Consider the following 21042-nt stretch of genomic DNA (forward strand, 5'->3'; position numbering starts at 1 on the left):
TATGCAAGTGCCTTGAGTCGCTGAGCCATCACCATCTACTTCCAGACTTCTATTTTGTTTTTGTGTTTGTGTTTGTTTTTGCTTTTGGCTTTTGTTTTGCTTTGCTTTGTTTTATTTTCCAGGTAGGGGCACACTCTGGCCTGGAATTCACTACACTGCATAGTCTCACGCTGGCATGGAACTCACAGCGATCCTCCTTTCCTTGCCTCCCAAGTGCTGGGAAAGGCATGCTCCATTATACCGGGCTTGCTTCCTGACTTCTTGACTATTTTACACACACAAAACAGCACTGATGATCTTCCTATCACAGCAGACACGAGCTGTTTTTTTGTTTGTTTGTTTGTTTTTTCTGGATTTATTTATTTATATTTGTTTGGTTTTCGAGGTACGGTTTCACTCAAGCCCAAGCTGACCTGAAATTCACCATGTAGTATCAGGGTGGCCTTGAACTCATGGTGATCCTACCTCTGCCTCCCAAGTGCTAGGATTAAAATGTGTGCCACCACCACCACCAGTTTAATTTTTTCAATGTTCATTTATGCATGTGAGGGGGGTGGGCACACTGGAGTCTCTCTTTTTTTTTTCTTTTGTTTTTTTCGAGGTAGGGTCTCACTCTAGCCCAGGCTGACCGGGAATTCACTATGGAGTCTCAGGGTGGCCTCGAACTCATGGCAATCCTCTTACCTCTGCCTCCGGAGTACTGGGATTAAAAGCGTGCACCACCACACCCGGCTGGGGTCTCTTTCAACTACAAACCAATGCCCATTCATTGTTCATGGGAGACTTGAACCCAGGCTCACATGCTTTGCAAGCAAGCACCTTTAACTGTTGAGCCATCTCCCCAACGCCTGTTTTTCAAATTGTATTTATTTATTTATTTATTTAAGAGGAAGAGAGAGAGAGAGAGGCAGGCAGATAGAGAATATGGGCATGCCAGAGCCTCCAGCAGCTGAAAATGGGTAGTCAAACTTAGGTCTTTTGGCTTTGTAGGCAAACCTTTTAACCGCTAAGCCATCTCCCTAGCACCCTTAATTTTATTTATTTATTTATTTATTTATTTTGGCTTTTCGTGGTAGGGTATCACTCTGGTCCAGGCTGACCTGAAATTCACTATGTATTCTCAGGGTGGCCTCGAACTCATCTCAATCCTCCTACCTCTGCCTCCCGAGTATTGGGATTAAAGGTATATGCCACCACACCAGGCACTAATTTAATTTTTTTATTGACAGCTTCCATAATTGTAAACAATATCCCATGGCAATCCTCCCTTTCCCCTTTGAAACTCCACTCTCCTTCATAGCCCCTCCCCCTCTTAATCAGTCTCGCTCTCACTTTTTTTTTTGGATTTTTTGAGGTAGGGTCCCACTCTTGCTCAGGCTGACCTGGAATTCACTCTGTAGTCTCAGGCTGGCCTTGAACTCACAGTGATCCTCCAACCTCTGCCTCCTGAGTGCTGGGATTATAGGAGTGCACCACCACACCCGGCTCTCAGTCTCTCTTTTATTTTGATGTCATGATCTTTTCCTTCTATTATGATGGTCTTGTGTAGGTGGTGTCAAGCACTGTGAGGTCAGTAATATACAGCCCATTTTGTGTTGGAGGAGCACTTTATAAGGAGTCCTACCCTTCGTTTGGCTCTTACATTCTTTCAGCCACCTCTTCTGCTATAGACCCTGAGCCTTAGTGTTGGGCCTTGAGAGGCCCAGACATGAGGCCTGGTGGAACTTCTTGAGCCTAGCTAATGTTTGGCAACCTGTCTCTGGCCAGCTTTTTTTTTTTTTTTTTTGACTCAGCAGGATGCCTAATGACCTCTGGCCTGCTACTTCCGCATAGGAATTAGAGTTCCCACGTGCGCACTTAGAACCAGTCATTACAAAAGTCATGGTATACTATTGGCCCTTACAAGTTATTCCTTCCTACGAACTCCACCTTTGTTCTCAACACTATATAAACACCTGCCTGTTATGACAAAACAAGATCCTGCTTTGAAGAGACTCCCAGCTTGGTGTGTTCGTGGCTGTGAACACCCACCCTCCTCCTCAACCCCTTGGGAGGAACCAGCGGGCCTGGTCCTTCCTCAGCACTACCTGCCGGGGGAGCAGACAGTCTGGCGCCTAACGTGGGGTGATTGGAACCCGACACCTTAGAAGGTGTGGCGGAGATATTTCAGTTCTGAAGACGCCTCTCTCTTCTTCTCAGCGGCATGGCACCTTCTGAGACATCCTAAGGTCACTGCCATCTGAAAAAAGAAGCTTCTCTAACTAAAAGTTACTCAGGAGCCACAGATTGTTGCTAGAAAATTTTCAGTGCCAGGGATGGGATACCTTCCAGTGAGTGGTTGGACAGGGAAGTCCCTGATGCCCCCAAAACATTATAGGCCATTGCCAAGGCCCTTGGTTCCCCACCAGGAATAAATAGTAAGACCCTATGGTTGAAGACTCCACATACTTGGGCTGCAAGGCCACTGAGAAATCCTGCTGGAACTGAGCTGATAACCTCCTCCATGTAAACCAGCTGACAGAAAGCTGGAAGAAGCCATTCTGCATGCAGTTCAATAGGAGAAAGAAAAATCACCAGTGAAGATATTCAACAGTGGACACTGCAAGCCTTGTTTTTGGCCAGCCAGGCCAAATGAGCTAACAAGTGCAATAGTGGCATGTCTGTCATGGTGGAAACTGCCCTCTAATTAGACTGGAGGCCTGCTCCATGGAAGGGAATACATTGTGATATTGAAAACTTTAAACAGGATTAGTCATGAGCCCTAGGCGTGTAAAGTCTGCTGCTGTCTGGCTAAATGTATATACACTGTGCTTATCCAACTGCCCAGTAAGCACTTCTCTTAATGTTCATACTCATATTAATGCTACTCTCACATTTGGTAGAGAATCTTCTTTTTTCAGATGGCAGTGACCTTGGGACGACTCAGAAAGTATCATGGTGTTGGAAAGAAGTGACCAGAGTACTCAGTACTCAGTACTGTAACATCTTTATCACACCTTCCAAGGCTCAGGGTCCATTGCAGAAGAGGTGGCAGAAAGAATGTAAGAGCCAAAGGAAGGGTAGGACACCTTACAACGTGCTCCCCCAGACACAAAATGGCCTGGATATCCATGACCTCACAGTGCCTGATACCACCTACACAAGATCATCATAAGAGGAGGAAAAGATCATGACATCAAAATAAGAGGGACTGATTGAGATGGGGAGGGGATATGATGAAGAATGGAGTTGCAAAGGGGAAAGTGGGGGAGGGAGGGTATTACCATGGGATACTTTTTATAATCATGGAAGTTGTTAATAAAAATTTGAAGAAAAGGGGTCGCCTGCGGCCCGTGACGTCATCGCAGCGCGACGCCCGGCGCTGGGCGGAAGGCGGTGAGCTGGTCGTAATGGCTGGTGAGGAGGCCAGTGGCGACTACCCAGTGGAAATCCATGAGTGCTCATCCACGTTTGAGAGCGCCGGCGGGGCGGTGGGCGACATGCTGAACACCGATGTCTGCTTCCAGAAGTGAGCTGCTGCAGAAGTTGGATCCACTTGAACAAGCAAAGGTGGATTTGGTTTCTGTGTACACATTAAATTCAATGTTTTGGGTTTATTTGGCAACTCAAGGAGCGAATCCTAAGGAGCATCCAGTGAAGCAGGAATTGGAAAGGATCAGAGTGTACATGAACAAAGTGAAGGAGATAACGGACAAAAGGAAGGCTGCCAAGCTGGACAGAGGCGCTGCTGCACGATTTGTGAAAAACGCTCTCTGGGAGCCAAAACCAAAAAATGCATCGAAAGTTGCTAAAAGAAAAAAATAAAAATTAACCTTTGGTTTTGAGTTTATCATTTTTATCAGCTTCACCATGTGGAAGATCATGTATAAATGTATTCCTTATTGAAGTCACATATAAACTTATATTGTTTCAAATGCTGATTTTTTTAAAAAGAGAGATTGTCTTTTGGTTTTCTTAAAGTTTTTAATGTTGTAAGATATCTTATATTTGTAATTTACCATTTCTCTCTCTGTCTATGGTTTTTCCGAGGTAGGGTCTCACTCTAGCCCCACTGACCTGGAACTCACTCTGTATTCCCAGGCTGCCCTTGAACTCACAGCAATCCTCTTAGCTCTGTGACTAAAGGCATGTGCCACCACGCCTGACTACCATCTCTTTTGACAAGATAATATAGGTCAATCCTGAAAGTACCATTGTAAGCAATTGTGAAATTGAAATACTCTTTATACACATTTGTAGAATAATGATCATATGAAATATGCTGTGTATAGGCCAAAGTTATAAATTCATTAATTTTAACCAATTTGTTTTAAGAATGAAATGACTTAAATACCTACTTCTCCCCTATGTAGTTAGTTCAACTTGTTTCCAGGATTTTAGGAGTTAGTCAAAATGTGAAATTAAAATTTAAGATTATACTTAGTTCTTGGCATGTTGCTTCAATGTCCTGTTTAAAATTACATTCTCATTAACATTTGATGGGAAGTAAGGTTGTATGTTGATGGCTGAGTTTTTTGTCTGATACTCTTAATTAAGGTAACAGTGTGTAGCTGAATTATTTATTTACTCCTGTGACTAAATACGCCTTCCAGATTAGGAAGGTGAGTTTCAGAAGTCCTACATGGTAGAGAAATTAATGATTTTTGTTTGTTCTCTTGGTCTTTTTTATTTTTTGGATTTTTTTATTATATATTTTCTAGGCTGTATCATGTATTTATAAGTGTTTCAAAACAACTTTTGTTGTTACACTGTGTCCCTTAAGTACAAGAGAAATCCAAAAGAGATTACATTGTATATGTATTTTATTTATTTGTTTTTGGAATATTTGTCTCAGTAAATTCTGTATATTAAATCATTTAAAAAATTTTTGAAGAAAAGTAAAAAATAAATTGAAAAAAAAGATTTAAAAAAGTAAAAGTTAGAGTAAACCAGGTGTGGTGGCTCACATCTTTAATCCCAGCACTTGGGAGGCAGAGGTAGGAGCATCACCATGAGGTCAAGGCCACTCTGAGAATACAGAGTGAATTCCAGGTCAGCCTGGGCTAGAGTAAGTTCCTACCTTGGAAAACCAAAACAAACAAAACAAAACAAAAAAACAGTAGCATTAGTATATGGGTATGAACATTATGAGAAGTGCTTACTGGGCAGTTTGGTGAGCATAGTATATACATTTAGCCAGACAGCAGCAGACATTACACCCCTAGGGCTCATGACTACCCCTGTTGAAGGTTTTCAGTATCAGGGATATCAGGGAAAATGCATTCCCTCCCATGGAGTTGGCCTCCAGTAAAATTAGAGGGCGGTTGGTTTCCCCCATAACAGACCTGCCACTATTGTACTCATTGGCTCATTTGGCTTGGCTGGCCAAATATAAGCCAGCCCCTAAATTTTAAAAATTATTTTATTTCATTTTGTTTATTTGAAAGAGATAGAAGGAGAGATTGAGATTGAGAGAGAGAGAAGGGGCATGCCAGGGCCTCCAGACACTGCCATGGAACTCCAGATGCATGCGCTCCCTTGTGCATTTGGCTTACGTGGGTCCTGGAGATTGAACCAGGATCCATTCATTGGCTTTGCAGCCAAATACCTTAACTGCTAAACCACTCTCAAGCCCATATGAATTTATGTTCACCTTAGATAGGATAATTTTTGTTTGGATGGTTGTTTTTGAAGTAGAGTCTCACTCTAGCTGAGGCTTAACTGGAATTCACTATGTAGTCTCAGGGTGAATTCGAACTCTCGGCAATCCTGCTACCTCTGCCTCCCCAGTGCTGGGATTAAAGACATGCGCCACCACACCTGGCCCTAGGATTTTTTTTTTTTTTTCTAGACAATATCTCACTCTAATCCAGGTTGACCTGGAACTCACTTTGTAGTCCCAGGCTCCCCTGAAACTCACAATGATTCTCCTACCTCCACCTCCTGAGTGCTGAGATTAAAGGCATGCAACACCACGGCCAGCTTCTTCTTCTTTTTTTAAGATGACAGAATGGTCATCGTTTTTTTAAAAAATATTTTATTATATATTTATTTGCTAGAAAGAGAAAAATGGGTGTGCCAGGGCCTCCAGCCACTGCAAAGGAACTCCAGATGCATGCGCTACCTTATGCATCTGGTTGATGTGGGTCCTGGTGAATCGAACCGAGGTCCTTTTTGGCTTTGCAGGCAAATTCCTTAACTGCTAAACCATCTCTCCAGCCCCCCTCTTTTGTTTTAATGTGGGGGGGGGAGATTGGCGCATCAGCCGCTACACTCGAATTCCAAATGCGTGCGCCTCCTTTTGCGCATGTGCGACCTCGTGCTTTGTCACCTAGCGCCTCCGGGACCTGCAGAGCGGCATGTGGGGCCTTCCGGTTCGTAGGCAGGCTCCTTAACTGCTAAACCATCTCTCAAGAGACCCCCTCCCCTTTTAAGGTAATTTCTAGACAGAAGCTTTCTGCAGAATAGCATGCATATACACATCCTCCTTTCGGGGGTGGACGCTGCTGCCTGGGAAAGAAATCCTCTGGGACCTAGCAGTGAAAACCAGACGGGTGGAACTTGAATTACTGTGGCAACTCCACCTGAGGATTCTGACTCTGCTGAATCTCTTCCCGTTATATTGACATTCGGAGTGATTTCCATGCTTGAACACTGCAATTTCTATTTGCCTACGTGAGAAAGAAGATTCCCAAAGATCCCTGTCTATTAGCTGATGGCTGTTATTGCCCGACTTTATTAGCTTGGATAACCATTGACAAGCTTGGAGTCAGGAGGGGTTAGAAGGAGGAAGTCCCAGATCTGCCATGTATAGTGATATATGTGTTGCATACTGAAGGGTTAATAGCCTTTCCTGAAAACTAGAGTTAACAACCCTAAAGTTTGAGGGAATAAAGGCAGCACAGAAGTATTCAGCCTCATTAGGTTGCCCCCCACCCCAAGAGGCAGGGTCTCACTCTGGCTCAGGCTGACTTGGAATTCACTATGTAGTCTCAGGGTGGCCTTGAACTCTAGAGATCCTCCTACCTCTGCCTCCCGAGTGCTGGGATTAAAGGTCTGTGCCACCATGCCAGCCAGTCTCATTAAATTGGACACTTTCCCTGATTGATGTACTCCCCTTAGCCTAGATGGTCTTGAAGGACCAGAGACCATCTGAGTATTCTTCTTTAGACATTCCTAGCTGAAGAAACCTATTTTGAACAAGGACACAAAGAGCTACAATTTTCTTACCAGCTGCACCTGGTACAGTATGTTTCTTAGGATCCTCCAAATAAGTCTGAACCCCAGCATGGCTCAAGGCTTCACTCAAGTCTCCATGCTGTGGAAAGGTTGCTGCCCCTCGCTATTTCTCTCAATAAACAGTCTGTCTATAGAGATCAAGTCTGGTGTTCCCTTTGTTTCTTCTTACACTTTCCTTATATATACAACCTGTCAGGGGCTTACTTGCTCCCAACTGGAGTGGAAGAAGGGGCCAAGGAGAGTTGAGAGACCTACATTGCCATAAAACATTGCCATAAAAACAGGTGATGGGCTGGGGAAATGGCTTAGCAATTAAAGCATTTGCCTGCGAAGTCTAAGGACTCCAGTTTGATTCCCCAGGACCCATGTAAACTAGATGCACGAGGGGACACACGCATCTGGACTTTGTTTGCTGTGGCTGGAGGACCTGGCAAGTCCATTCTGTCTCTCTACCTCTTCCTCTCTCTCAAATGAATATTAAAAAAAAAAAAAAGGTGACTATGGTGGATACTGTTTTGAATGGATGGTAGTATCTAGCTTCAGAATAAGGCTGCTTTAATGTTAAAGCAGTGGAGTGGGCATGGGAAGTCCAAGATAATTCCCTTACTGCCTCTGGGCAAAACAAAAAGTAAATTTCAACAAGCTCTGGATGGAATCGGCCTTAAGGCTTCCAGATATCACTACAGAGAATTTCACTTTTTGTTCTGTTTTCAAGATAGGGTCTCACTCTAGCCCATTCTGACCTGGAGTTCACCATGTAGTCCCCAACTGGCCTGGAACTCACAGCAATCCTACCATTGCTGCCAGAAGGCTGGGATTAAAGGAATGTCCCACAACACCCAGCTAAATTTAATTTCAGAACTGCTGTTATAACATAAAAGATGCACACTGGGCTTGAGAGATGGCTTAGCGGTTAAGTGCTTGCCTGTGAAGCCTAAGGACCCTGGTTCAAGGCTCGATTCCCCAGGATCCACATTAGCCAGATGCACAAGGGGGCGCACATGTCTGGAGTTTGCAGTGGCTGGAGGCCCTGGCGTGCCAATTCTCTCTCTGCCTCTTTCTCTGTGTCTGTCGCCCTCAAATAAAAATAATAAAACAAAAAACATGCACATATACTAGAGGTTTTCCAAAAGTTGGAAATGAAATGTAAGGGCAAATAGAATAACTGAAATTGTCCCAGAGAAGTTCAGAGGGTCATTCTCCCTTAAATGTCCTTGATAACCTCTTCAAATTCTTCCTTTGTGAACATGTGGAAATTCTGACCAGGCTGCACTGTGGCTAGCTCTGTTGTGTTCAGCTTCTGTTCCATTACTTGTTTGAGGATGGTGGCTTCTTTCAGTGTCATAGATTTGTAGGAAACTTGCAAGGAGCTCTGGATACCTCAGAAGCAGGACCAGTTGTTGACACAAGGTACAAAGGTCCCAGATGGATCCACTTGAAACAACTGGCTCTTTTCAACTAATCAAAAAAACAGCGATTCTCCGAAGGGGCAAGACATGCCACCTGGATCTGCATCTTTTCTGAACTGCACAGCCAAGCTGGACACAGCCTGGTCCACTCTCCACCTTCATTGTCTCATTATAGGTAAAACAGTGGTTCTGTGGCTCCACCCTGGCCTTATCAATTCAACTATTATTTTCATTTATTTATTTATTTTTTAAAACATTATACTAGACTGTGAGGAAAATGATTTTGGGCTATTCTTTTTTTTTAATTATTTATTTATTTATTTAAGAGCGACAGACACAGAAACAAAGACAGATAGAGGGAGAGAGAGAGAATGGGCGCGCCAGGGCTTCCAGCTTCTGCAAACGAACTCCAGACGCGTGCGCCCCCTTGTGCATCTGGCTAATGTGGGACCTGGAGAACCGAGCCTCGAACCGGGGTCCTTAGGCTTCACAGGCAAGCGCTTAACCGCTAAGCCATTTCTCCAGCCCCATTTCTTTATTTTTAAAGAGTATGAGCACACCAGTGCCTCCAGCCATTGCAAATGAACTCCAGATGCATGCACCACTCTGTGCATCTGGCTTTACATGGGTACTGGGGAACTGAATCTGGAAGCTTAGGTTTTGCAGCCAAGCCCCTTAACCACTGAGCCATTCCTCCAGCCCCCAATTCAAGTATTAGCATCAGCAATTGGCCTACCCATGGAGCAACCTATCTGAGCATCAATTACTAGTTATTAATGCCACCAGACTTGAGTGAGGCAACAATTCTCCACTGCTAGGCATACACCTTCTGCAGCCGGATGCCAGTGGCTATAGAACCAAGCTTGATAGTTTCAATGGCATATTTCACTTGAAAAAACCTTCCTTCAGGAGAAAATGTATTTATGCGCCTGTAGTACTCAGATGGGGTAAGGAAGATGGTGAGGACAGGAAACAGCATCAGTGGCTACAGGGTGTTTCTGAAGCCACAGAACTCCAACAGCACTCTATTCAACCACACTGCCACAGCACCACAGACCTCTTCATTCCCTTTCTTCAATGAAGGTCCCTGCTGCAGCTTAGTCAGTCTTTCATTAAATCTTCCTTTTCTTTTTTCCTTTATTGTTTCAGTTATTTATTTATTTATTTTGGTTTTTCGAGGTAGGGTCTTACTCTAGCCCAGGCTGACCTGCAATTCACTATGTAGTCTCAGGATGGCCTCAAACTCACTGTGATCCTCCCACCTCTACTTCCCAAGTGCTGGGATTAAAGGTGCGCGCCACCATGCCCAGCTAGTATTAACTTTATTAACTTCAGAAGATCAGAAGAGGGGATGGAGAGATGGCTCAGAGGTTAAGGCATTTGCCTGCAAACCCTAACAACCTGAATTTGATTCCCCAGCACCCACATGAAACCAGATGTACAAAGTGACCAGCATGTCTGGAGTTCATTTGCAATGGCCGGAGGCTCTGGTATAACCATTCTCTGTCTCTCCCTGCTTGAAAAAAAATAAAGGAACAAATAAGATTGGAAGAGTACATTCCCACTTGTTCTCTTCTGGACAGTGCCAACCTCAGTGCCACATCTCACACCTTCCCCAGCACATGATGAATCTTACAAGCTCTTTATCAGTCTTCCTATAGGCTTTACAATACTACCTGGTTTTCCTTTAAGCCATTTACAAAATAGTTTCATTTTAAAGTTCTGCAAGAATTTTACTTAGTGAGGCACTGTGTTCAGAGACTAGAAAAATCCTGTTGTGTTACTGGAGTAATACCTACATTCTTTACACTTGAAACTCCAGCAAAGAAATTTTCCAGAGTTAACAAACTTTATAATCAACATTCTTCAGTTCAACAAACCTGAAAAAATTAACACAATACTGAAAACTGAATCTACAAATATATGGTAAAGTCTAGTTATCTCAGATTTTTATTTTTTCTTCTTTTGTTTTTTTTGAAGGTCTCACTCTAGCCCAGGGTAACCTGGAATTCACCATGTAGTCTCAGGGTGGCCTCAAACTCACAGCGATCCTCCTACCTCTAGGCGACCCCCCCCCACGTGCTGGGTGCTGGGATTAAAGGCATGTGCCACCACTCCCGGCTTTCATTTTCTTTTTTTTCTCCCTTTGTTTTTCTTGATATCTCAAAATTTCAAATTTCAGTGAAAATCCTCTCACCTCTCCCACCCCAGTGCTGTGGTTAAAGGTATGCACCACTAGCACCAGCTGATTTTTTTTCCCACCAAAGTAGTCCTGAAAATACTTGGGAGGTTGAGAAATGATTATTGTGATTCTAAGGTAAGCCTACCTACATGAGTTCTAGGCCAGTCTGGCCTACAAAATGAGACCTTGCCTCAAATCTAAAGACTGATTAGGCAGGCACATGACTTTAATCCCAGCACTCAGGAGACAGAGGTAGGAGGATCGCCGTGAGTTCAAGGCCACCCTTAGGCTACATAGTGAATTCCAGGCCAGCCTGGGTTAAGAGTGAGACCCTACCTTGAACCCTCCCCCCCAAAAAAGAGACTGATTAGCAAATTAAGGTCTCTAGTTTTTTTTTTTTTTTTTTTTTTTTTTTTTTTAGAGGTAAGGTTTCATTCTAGTCCAGGAAGACCTGGAATTCACTATGTAGTCTCAGGGAAGCCTCGAATTCATGGTTGTCCACCTCCCTCTGCCTCCTGAGAGCTGGAATTAAAAACATGAGCCATCACACTCAGCTCCTCTACTTTTTTTTGTTGTTGTTTTTTTTTTGTTTTCTCACTCTAGCCCAGGCTGACCCGGAATTCACTATGAAGTCTCAGGGTGGCCTCGAACTCATGGCAATCCTCCCACCTCTGCCTCCCGAGTGCTGGGATTAAAGGCATGAGCCACCACGCCCAGCTTCCTCTACTTTTATTTATTAATTTATTTTGTTTTTTCCAAGGTAGGGTTTTACTCTAGTCCAGATTGGCCTGGAATTCAATATGCAGTCTTAGGGTGGCCCTGAACTCATGGTGATCCTCCTACCTCTGCCTCCCGAGTGCTAAGATTATAGGTATGTGCTACCATGCCTGGCAGATCTCTACTTTCGTATACCCATCTTAGGAAAGAGTGTGCTAGGACCCAGTCTGCATCACTACTGCCCTATTGTTCACCTTTCTTTATCTGCTGTTTCTCTGTTCCTTTCCCAGTTATATTACTGGACATGTTTAAAGGCAGAAGAAAGACAAGCACTCTGGAAACAGATTAGGATTCAAAACTCAGAATTGTTCCAATGAGGAGCTGGGAAGATGGCTCAGTGGACAAAACTGCAGTGAAAATGTTGAGATCCATATTAATCCACATTAAAGCCAGGTGTGGTGGTCACCTGTAGTCCCAGCACTGGAGAGGCAGATACAAGAGGATCTCTAGGGTTCACAGGCTGATCTAGCTGAATAGATGAGCTCTACACATAGCAAAAGACTCTGCCTCAAAACACATGATAGACAGCAACTAAGAAAGACACCCAATATTGACCTCTAGCACCCACATTTATATACATGCACTTAAGCCCACATATAGGTTTCAGTTTGCCTTTCAATTAGGGAAATTTTAGGTCTTGGCAAAAGAATCTGTCAAACCTTAAGAGTCAAAGAGGATAGTCAAGGTATCAGGCCAAAAAAAAACCCAGAAAGGACTGGGCTGGAGAGATGGTTTACCGGTTAAGGCACTTGCCTGTGAAGCTTAAGAACCTAACTTCAGCCAGGCATGGTAGTGCATGCATGCCTTTAATCACACCACTCAGGAGGCAGAGGTAGGACAATGAAGGCCACCTGAGACCACATAAAAAATTCCTGGTCAGCCTGAACTAGTGAGACCCTTCCTTGGGGGTCAAAATAAAAGCTGGCCATGGTGGCACACGCCTTTTGTCCCAGCACTGGGAAGGTAGAGATAAAGAGGATCACTGTGAGTTCAAGGCTACCCTGAGACTACATAGTGAATTCCAGGTCAGCCTGGGCTAGAAACCGACCCTACATCAAAAAAAACCTAATAAAAATGGTGGTTATTCTTATCAAAGATGATGACAACATTTCCATGAGAACCAAGGACCTTTTATGGTTAAAACATATTGTTAGGAATCTGGGCACAGCAGGTACACTGGAAGAAGCTTAGAAGTCTTCTGGGGACAAGAAACCTTCCTTGCTTTCCCAACAGTGGCCAGAATGGACAATGTAGCAAGTATGACCAAATAAGGCTAGAGGCTCCTATATTCAGCTCACAAGCCCTGTAAAGCAGAAAACATGTATCAGTTATTTTCCAAGCTCCCAGGTAGCCACAACCATATACTTCCCATTTCAAGTACATGTTTATTGGACTTCCAAGTGTATAGAATGAGACAGGCCTCTGATTAAGACATTAATTTCTATATCCACCCCCTCTCCTACGTACCCCTTCTTGAGGGAATGGGTGTGACACCCATGTCAACCACTCACCCAAGTAATCGTCCATCAGGGAGCCAATCGCAAACTGAAAGAGGAAAGGTTGAAAAATTAAATGAGGCCAAGGCAAGCAGGAACTTTCCCATTCTCTCAGCCCCAAGCCTTGTCACCCAGTCTTTTTTTTTTCCCCGGGGAAAATAGCATAGAACTGCCAGGAACCATGGCTGGTAAGAAATCAACAGCTCTCAGCTAATCATGGAGGTACAGGCCTATAATCCTAGCACTCAGGAGACTGAGTCAGGAGGATCACAAGTTCTAGACCAGCCCAGGGCACACATCAAATTCCAGGGCAGCCTTAGCTGTAATAATAAGACACTGTCTCAAAAACCAACCAATCACACAAACAAATAAATCAATAGCTCTCAGCTTGGACTGGTCTAGAAAGGGAGACAGGCATGAGACTCACAATGTCATTCTTGTCTACACGTGTCCCCACAATCTTCAACCGGATCTCATCATCCTGCTGAATCACAATGTCCTGGGGAAGAGGAGAGCAACATGTACTCAGACATGCCCATACTCTGGTCAGTGTGACTTAGCCTCCTTCCTGTCACCAACCTCTTCCCACCCACTCACCTCATCCATTGTCTTGTAACAGGGTGGATTGGAATTAGGATCAAACTCCATCTCTGATGGGATGGACTGAAAGGAAAATGACCTGGGGTCAATACTTTGAAAAGCTGCTTCAATAGAAAAACCATGAATTGCCAGGTTTGGTAATGTGTGCCTTTCAAGTTTTAGTTATTTTTTAAGTTTTTAAGTTTTTAGTTCCAGGTCACCCAGGATAGTCAGACTAAGCTTAAAAAAAAAAAAAAAAAAGCAGCCAGGCATGGCTTGGTGGCCCCACACCTTTAATCCCACCGCTTGGGAGGCAGAGGGAGGAGAAGCGCTGTGAGTTCGAGCCCACCCTGAGAATAGACCAGAGTGAGACCCTACCTCGAAAAACAAACAAAAAAAAACAAGCAAAAAACCAAAGAAGGATACAGAGTTAGCTCCAGGTCACCTAGGATGGTCAGACTAAGTTTTAAAAAAAACAAAAACAGGCCTGGAGGGATTGCTTGGCGGTTAAGGCATTTGCATGCAAAGCCAAAGGAGTCAGGTTAGGTTCTCCGGGACCCACACGTCTGGAATTCGTTTGCAGTGGCTGGAGGCCCTGGCATGCCCATCCTCTCTCTCTCTACCTACCCATCTCTGTATCACTCACTCTCTTCTTCTTCTTTTTTTTTTTTTTATAATTTTTGTTTTATTTGAGAGCGACAGACAGAGAGAGGGATAGAATGGGCACACCAGGGCCTCCAGCCACTGTAAAACTCCAGACACGTGCACCAACTAGTGCATCTGGCTAACGTGGGTCCTGGGGAGTCGAGCCTCGAACTGGGGTCCTTAGACTTCACAGGCAAGTGCTTAACCACTAAGCCATCTCTCCAGCCCCACTCTCAAATAAATAAAAATGAGTTCTTTATAAATTTTTAAAAAGTTTAAAAAGTAGCAGGAAAAAGCTGGGTGTGGTGATTCCTGCCTTTAATCCCAGCACTCAGAAGGCAGAGGTCACACTGAGACTACATAGTGAACTTCAGGTTAGCCTGAGCTAGTGTGAGACACTACCTTGATAAACCAAAAGGAAAAAGGGGGGGCAGAAGAGATGGCTTGGTGGTTAAGGCGCTTGCCAGCAAAACCAAAGGACCCAGATTCGCTTCCCCAGTACCCACATGAAGCCAGATACACAAGGTGGCGCATGCATGTGGAGTTTGTTTGCAGTGGCTAGAGGCCCTGGAGTGCCCATTCTCTGTGTGTCTTGCTTTCTCCTCTTTCTCTCAAATAAATAAGTAAAATAAACTATGTATAAAAAATAAATAAATAAAGCCAGGCATGGTGGCACTCGCCTTTAATCCCAGCAGAGATTAGGAGGATTACTGTGAGTTCAAGGCCACCCTGAGACTAGATAGTTAATTCCAGGTCAGCCTGAGCTAGAGTGTGACACTACCTTGGAGGAAAAAAAAACAAAAAAACAAAACAGGAAAATCATAAATTGATGTCTATTCCTTGGCCCCGCCAAATATGCCTAGACTTACATGTCGAGAGATGAAGCAAGACATGGGCCCAATTTCGGTAAAGAGTCCAACCTAGGAGGAAAATTGAGTGAGCATGACTTTCCTTGTTCCCCAAAGCCTGTTACTTTTCCTATCTTTTTCTGATATCTAATCATATTATTCACATTTTATAAATATTCTGAATTATAACACTTGTTTCATTTAGCCTTTCATTTTTATTTATTTATTTTTAATTTTTTCAACAGAGTCTCACTCTAGCCCAGCCTGACTTGGAACTCACTCTGTACTCCTAGGCTGGCCTTGAATGCACAGTGATCCTCCTACCTCTGCCTCCCGAGTGCTGGAACTAAAGGCATGTGACACCAGGGCCTGGTTTTAGCCTTATAGTTTAAACTACACAAATACTATGTGATTATAAAAAGCTTAGGCTTGTAAGTCCCAGACCTGAACACTTTTGGCAATATGACCTTGAATACCAGTACGTTTCTCTTAAGTTTGTTTCCCACCCCTCCCCACAAGGAAGTGTCTCACTTTATCCCAGGATGACCTGGAACTCTCTGTATCTCTAAACTAGCCTTGAACTCATGACATCTTTTACCTCAGTCTTCTGAATGCTGGGTGCCACTACCCCTAGCTCAATCCAAGCTTCTATCATAACTGTGAACACTAATTCATAAGCTCTCAAGTTACACAAGACACATTACTTGATATATGTGGAAACCAAAACACCATAACATGACTTGTCTGAAGGCATTAAGTGGACTAGGGACTCAAGCTAGACCTTAAGAACAACCCCAAAACCCATCCCTATGAAGGGTCTTACCTTATTCACTTGCGTGACTACAGCATCCACGACTTCACCTTTAAAAGGCCGGAAAACAATGGCCTTGTACTTAACTGGATAAAGGACAAAACCTCTGCCTGGTTGGATTACCCCAGCACCAATATTGTCGATGGTGGTCACAGCAATTACAAAGCCATATCTGTATGTAGCATGAAACAAGAAAGGTATTGTATGAAGACCCTCTAAAGCCATATGTAACAAGACTCGGTGCAAGCCGGGCGTGGTGGCGCAGGCCTTTAATCCCAGCAATTGGGAGGCAGAGGCAGGAAGACTACCATGAATGCAAGGCTGCCCTGAGACTACACAGTGAATTCCAGCCTGGGCTAGAGTGAAACCCTACCATGGGAGAAAAAAAAAATGAAAGACTCAGTGTGTGTATAATATGTGTAATGTGGCACCTCTGCTCACAGAGCTCAATGACCAAGGGAAAGACAAAACAAAGATCAATATCTATAAAGTGATATGCTGCTTTCATAATTTCACAATAAATGTCCAAGGGCCAGGTATGCTGGCCCATGCCTATAACCCTAGCACTCAAGAGACTGAGGCAGGAGGACTGAGTTTCAGGACAGTATGAGCTATACAGCAAGATCTTAAAATCAAAACACTGGGCTGGAGATGGTTCAGCCTTTAAGGTGCTTGCCTGCAAAGCCTAATGTCCCAGGTTTGATTCCCCACTACCCACAAAAAGACAGATGTGCAAAGTGGCACATGCATCTGGAGTTTATTTGCAGCCAAGCTTCATTGGTGCACGTCTTTAATCCCAGCACTTGGGAGGCTGAGGTAGGAGGATTGCTGTTGAGTATAAGGCCAGTCTGAGACTAATTCCAAGTCAGCCTGGGCTAGAGGGAGAACATACCTTGAAAGAGAAACACACACACACACACACACACACACACACAACCGGCTGGAAAGATGGCTCAACTGGTTCAAAACCACTTCGTTATTAAACTCTGAAAGACAGTGGTTTGATTTCCCACTACTCACATGAAGCCAGACACACAAAGTGGTACATGCACCTGAACTATGTTTGCAGCAACAGGAAGTCACTTTTTCTCAAACTGCTGGGATTAAAGGTGTCTGCCACCATGCCTGGCTTTATTTACTTATTTATTTATGTTACATAAATTAACCCATTAATTGCAGGCCGTGGATGTCTCAAATGACAGGGCTTTTACTGGTCCTTCAGTCTTCTGATGGCAGACTTGACTGTGACAGCAAAAGTCATGTTGTAGGTCCAGGCCCCACTAGCCAACGTTTTCATGCATAACCGCAGTGCTGGATGCCCACAGCCTGTCACTTCATCTTGGTTTTGCCACAGAAGGAGCAAGTGTACTTGGTGTGCTGGCTGATTTCAATTTTGTTCACCATTTTCCAGAGGGAGGCACCATAGCGGGTCCTGTACTTACTGAGGATGCTGACCTTGTGCATTTGGCCATGTTGTCATGACTCAAGCCAGACCACAGGAAGTCAAATAAATATAATTTTTAAAAAACCAAAGGTCTTTTTAGTGGGCAGGGAATGTATTCTTAAATTGTTTGTAGTGTAGTGATGGTCTAACTTTATGCTATTGATTTTTTTTTTTGTTTTGTTTTGTTTTGTTTTTCCAAGGTAGGGTCTCACTCTGGTCCAGGCTGACTTGGAATTAACTCTGTAGTCTCAGGGTGGCCTTGAACTCACAGAGATCCTCCTACCTCTGCCTCCCGAGTGCTGGGATTAAAGGGGTGCGCCACCAAGCCCAGCTTTGCTATTGAATTTAAGGGTGAATTGTCTGGCAAGTAAGTTATATATAAAGCTACTTTTGTTTAACAAAAACAACAAAAAAAGACCACTCAGGAGGCAGAGGTAGGAGGACTGCTGTGAGTTCGAGGCCATCCTAAGACTACATAGTGAATTTCAGGTCAGTCTAAGCTAGAGTAAGACTCTACCTTGAAAATCCAAAAAAAATAAATAAATAAATAAATAAAATAAAGTAAAACTAAAGACCAAAGCTGGATGTGGTGGCCCAAGCCTTTAATCCCAGAATTTAGGAGGCAGAGGTAGGAGGATTGCCATGAGTATGAGGCCTCCCTGGGACTACATAGTGAATTCTAAGTCAGCCTGAACTAGAGCAAGACCACACCTAGAAAAAGCGGGGGAGGGGGGGGCATTCTTTTTTTTGTTTTTCCGAGGAAGGGTTTAGCTCTACCCAGGCTTAGCTAGAATTCACTGTGCATTCTCAGGGTGGCCTTGAACTCCTACCTCTGCCACCTAAGTGCTGGTATTAAAGGCATGCGAGTCATCTCTTTTTTTATATATATATATATAATTTTTTATTTATTTATTTGAGAGCGACAGACACAGAGAGAAAGACAGATAGAGGGAGAGAGAACGGGCGCGCCAGGGCTTCCAGCCTCTGCAAACGAACTCCAGACGCGTGCGCCCCCTTGTGCATCTGGCTAACGTGGGGCCTGTGGAACCGAGCCTTGAACCGGGGTCCTTAGGCCTCACAGGCAAGCGCTTAACGGCTAAGCCATCTCTCCAGCCCATGATTCATCTCTTTTTAAAAAAATATATTCTACTTTGTTTGAGAGATAGAATGGGCTCACGAGGGCCTCTTGCCACTGCAAACTCACTCCAGAAGCATGTACCACGTTATGCACCTGGCTTAAGTGGGTAATGGGGAATAGAACCTGGGTCCTTAGGCTTTGCAAACAAGAGTCTAAATCACTAAGCCATCTCTGTAGTCCTCATCTCTTTCTTCTTGACTGGATGTGATGTGACCCTTTAGATATGGTGTCACAAAAATAAGAAAAGTACCTAATACAGATGGTGATTTAGAGTCAAGGAAAAAGTTAAAAAAAAAACAAAACCTTATTGTTTATATAATGTTCAAAGTACTTTGGAAACAGAGGAGTGAAAATTCCACCAATCATGATGCTACAAAATAGTTTAATCTTGGCTAAACAACTCAATATGTCATTCTCATTGTCTAACATGTCAAAGAAGGAAAAAAAAAATTAGAAAGTCTGCCTAGTAATTGCATGCTCACTCTCAAAATAAGCAAAGTAAATCTTGTTATCTAATTTTGCAAACAGCCCAACTCAAGAAGCAGGGGGTTCTATCACACCTTCCAAGGCTCAGGGTCCACTGCAGAAAAGGTGGCGGAAAGAATGTAAGAGCCATAGAACTCATCTCTATCTCTAGCCATGAATCTATCATTTAATTCAAATAAATTTTATATTAAAAAAAAGCATGTAAGAGCCAAAGGAAGGGTAGGACTCCTTACAAAGTGTTCCTCCAGACACAAAATGGCCTGGATATCCATCACTTCACAGTGCCTGATACTCCCTACACAAGACCATCATAATAGGAGGAAAAGATGATGACATCAAAATAAAAGAGACTAGCCGGGCGTGGTGGCGCACGTCTTTAATCCCAGCCCTTGGGAGGCAGAGGTAGGAGGATCGCGTGAGTTCAAGGCCACCCTGAGACTACAGAGTTAATTCCAGGTCAGCCTGGACCAGAATGAGACCCTACCTCAAAAAACCAGAAAGATAAATAAAAAAATTTAAAAAAATAAAAGAGACTGATTGAGAGGGGTAGGGGATATGGAGGAGAATGGAGTTTCAAAGGGGAAAGCGGGGGTAGGGAGGGCATTACCATGGGATTTTGCTTCTTGTCATCATGAAAATTGTTAGTAAAAATTCTTTTTGAAAAGAAACAAAAAGAAAAACCTAAGCAGGGGATTGCAGCCTGGGGCCCCTGGGTTACAGGCACCAGGACTGAGGGCGCAGGGGGCAGACAGCGCGCGCCACACTCACTTGCCCGTGCAGGTCCCCTCCACCTCGGTGAAGAGCTTCTGCTTCACTGTGTTGAGCAAGTTGGGGCCGAAGTAGCGCGGGTGCAGCAGGATCTCGTGCTCCAGGGAGATCTACCGAGAGAGGGGAAAGCCATTCGGCGGCCGCCGCGGGGACCCTCCAAGGCCTCGCTGCTCCTCCCCACCGGGGCTGGCCTCCATCCCGTCCTGCTCACGTGGTAAAACATCTTCCTCCACCAGCTTGGACGCCGAGGCCGCCGACGGCCGGCGGACGCCTCTCTGGCCCGGCCGGAAGCGCACGTGGCCGGCCACACCCGCTTCCGGCCTCCTCTGAGGACCGGGTTGGGGCGCGAGGGAGCGGGCGGGAGCCGCAGAGCTCCGCCCCGGGCCAACTCCCGGGCAAATTTTCAACCTTTATGAATCACTCAGTGAGTACTTAAAAGTACACGAATATTGAGCCGGGCGTGGTGGCGCACGCTTTTAAATCCCACTACTTGGGCGGCAGAGGTAGGACGATTGCCGTGAGTTCGAGGCCAGCCTGGAACTGTAGCGAGAGATCCTAGTCAGTCTGGGCTACAGTGAGACATTAACCTCGGAGAAAAAAATAATAATGGGCCGGGGAGATGGCTCGATAAAGGCATTGGCATACAAAGCTTGCTGGCCGGGATTCAACAGCGAAGCGAAGCGGGCACACGCACGCACACACACGTGCAAATAAATAAATAAAAATTAACCGCGCTTAACCTAGAGTAGTGGAAAACATGTATGCACCGCGGCTTTATACCTGTGTTTTGAATTATTTCCTCAGTTTTTTTCAAACATTTTTAGTTTCAGGTCTTATAACTAGGTCTTGGATTCATTTTAGGATATTTTCAATATGGTGAAAGATGGAGGTCAAATTTCTGTCTTCTGAGTTGGGCATGGTGCTGTAAACCCTTAATCCCAGCACTCTGGAGGTAGAGGTAAGAGGATCGCTGTGAGTTCAAGGTCAGCCAGGGACAATGGAGTGAGACCCTACCTCTAAGAAAAATAATAATAATAATAAAATAAAATTTTAACCGGGAGTGGTGGCACATGCCTTTAATCCCAGCACTCAGGAGGCAAAGGTAGACAGATCACTCTGAGTTCGAGGCCACCCTGAGACTACATAGTAAATTCCAGGTCAGCCTGGACTAGAGTGAGCCTTACCTTGAAAATTGAAAAATAAATAAATAAAAATTTATGTCTTCTACATATAGATATTGT

At 44.2% G+C, this 21042-nt stretch overlaps 1 protein-coding gene and 3 pseudogenes across 1 annotated transcript; 1 reads left to right on the forward strand and 3 right to left on the reverse strand.

Moving 5' to 3' along the window:
• Window positions 1-3389: 3389 nt before the first annotated feature.
• LOC101613616 lies at window positions 3390-3829 on the forward strand (annotated as a pseudogene).
• Window positions 3830-8422: 4593 nt separating this feature from the next.
• On the reverse strand, window positions 8423-10596 carry LOC101613334 (annotated as a pseudogene).
• A 2098-nt stretch (window positions 10597-12694) lies between these two features.
• On the reverse strand, window positions 12695-20139 carry Polr2g (RNA polymerase II subunit G). Its single transcript, XM_004656442.2, has 8 exons — window positions 20013-20139; window positions 19802-19911; window positions 15978-16137; window positions 15176-15226; window positions 13680-13745; window positions 13510-13581; window positions 13098-13131; window positions 12695-12889 (listed from the first exon to the last, which is right to left on the reverse strand). The coding sequence occupies exons 1-8, from the start codon at window positions 20022-20024 to the stop codon at window positions 12876-12878; spliced, it is 519 nt and encodes a 172-aa protein (XP_004656499.1). The 5' UTR covers window positions 20025-20139; the 3' UTR covers window positions 12695-12875.
• LOC105943896 lies at window positions 17173-17419 on the reverse strand (annotated as a pseudogene).
• Window positions 20140-21042: the final 903 nt, after the last annotated feature.

Source organism: Jaculus jaculus, chromosome 1 (genome assembly GCF_020740685.1).
Source record: "Jaculus jaculus isolate mJacJac1 chromosome 1, mJacJac1.mat.Y.cur, whole genome shotgun sequence".
Classification (NCBI taxonomy): Eukaryota; Metazoa; Chordata; class Mammalia; order Rodentia; family Dipodidae; genus Jaculus; species Jaculus jaculus.

Excerpts from the sequence above, each read along its gene's own strand:
- Polr2g (XM_004656442.2), bottom strand. Across the intron at positions 16,138-19,801 it reads GAGGGGACCTGCACGGGCAA|ATATGGCTTTGTAATTGCTG; the intron begins GTGAGTGTGGCG and ends TGCTACATACAG. Across the intron at positions 13,132-13,509 it reads GTGTAGACAAGAATGACATT|TTTGCGATTGGCTCCCTGAT; the intron begins GTGAGTCTCATG and ends TTCCTCTTTCAG.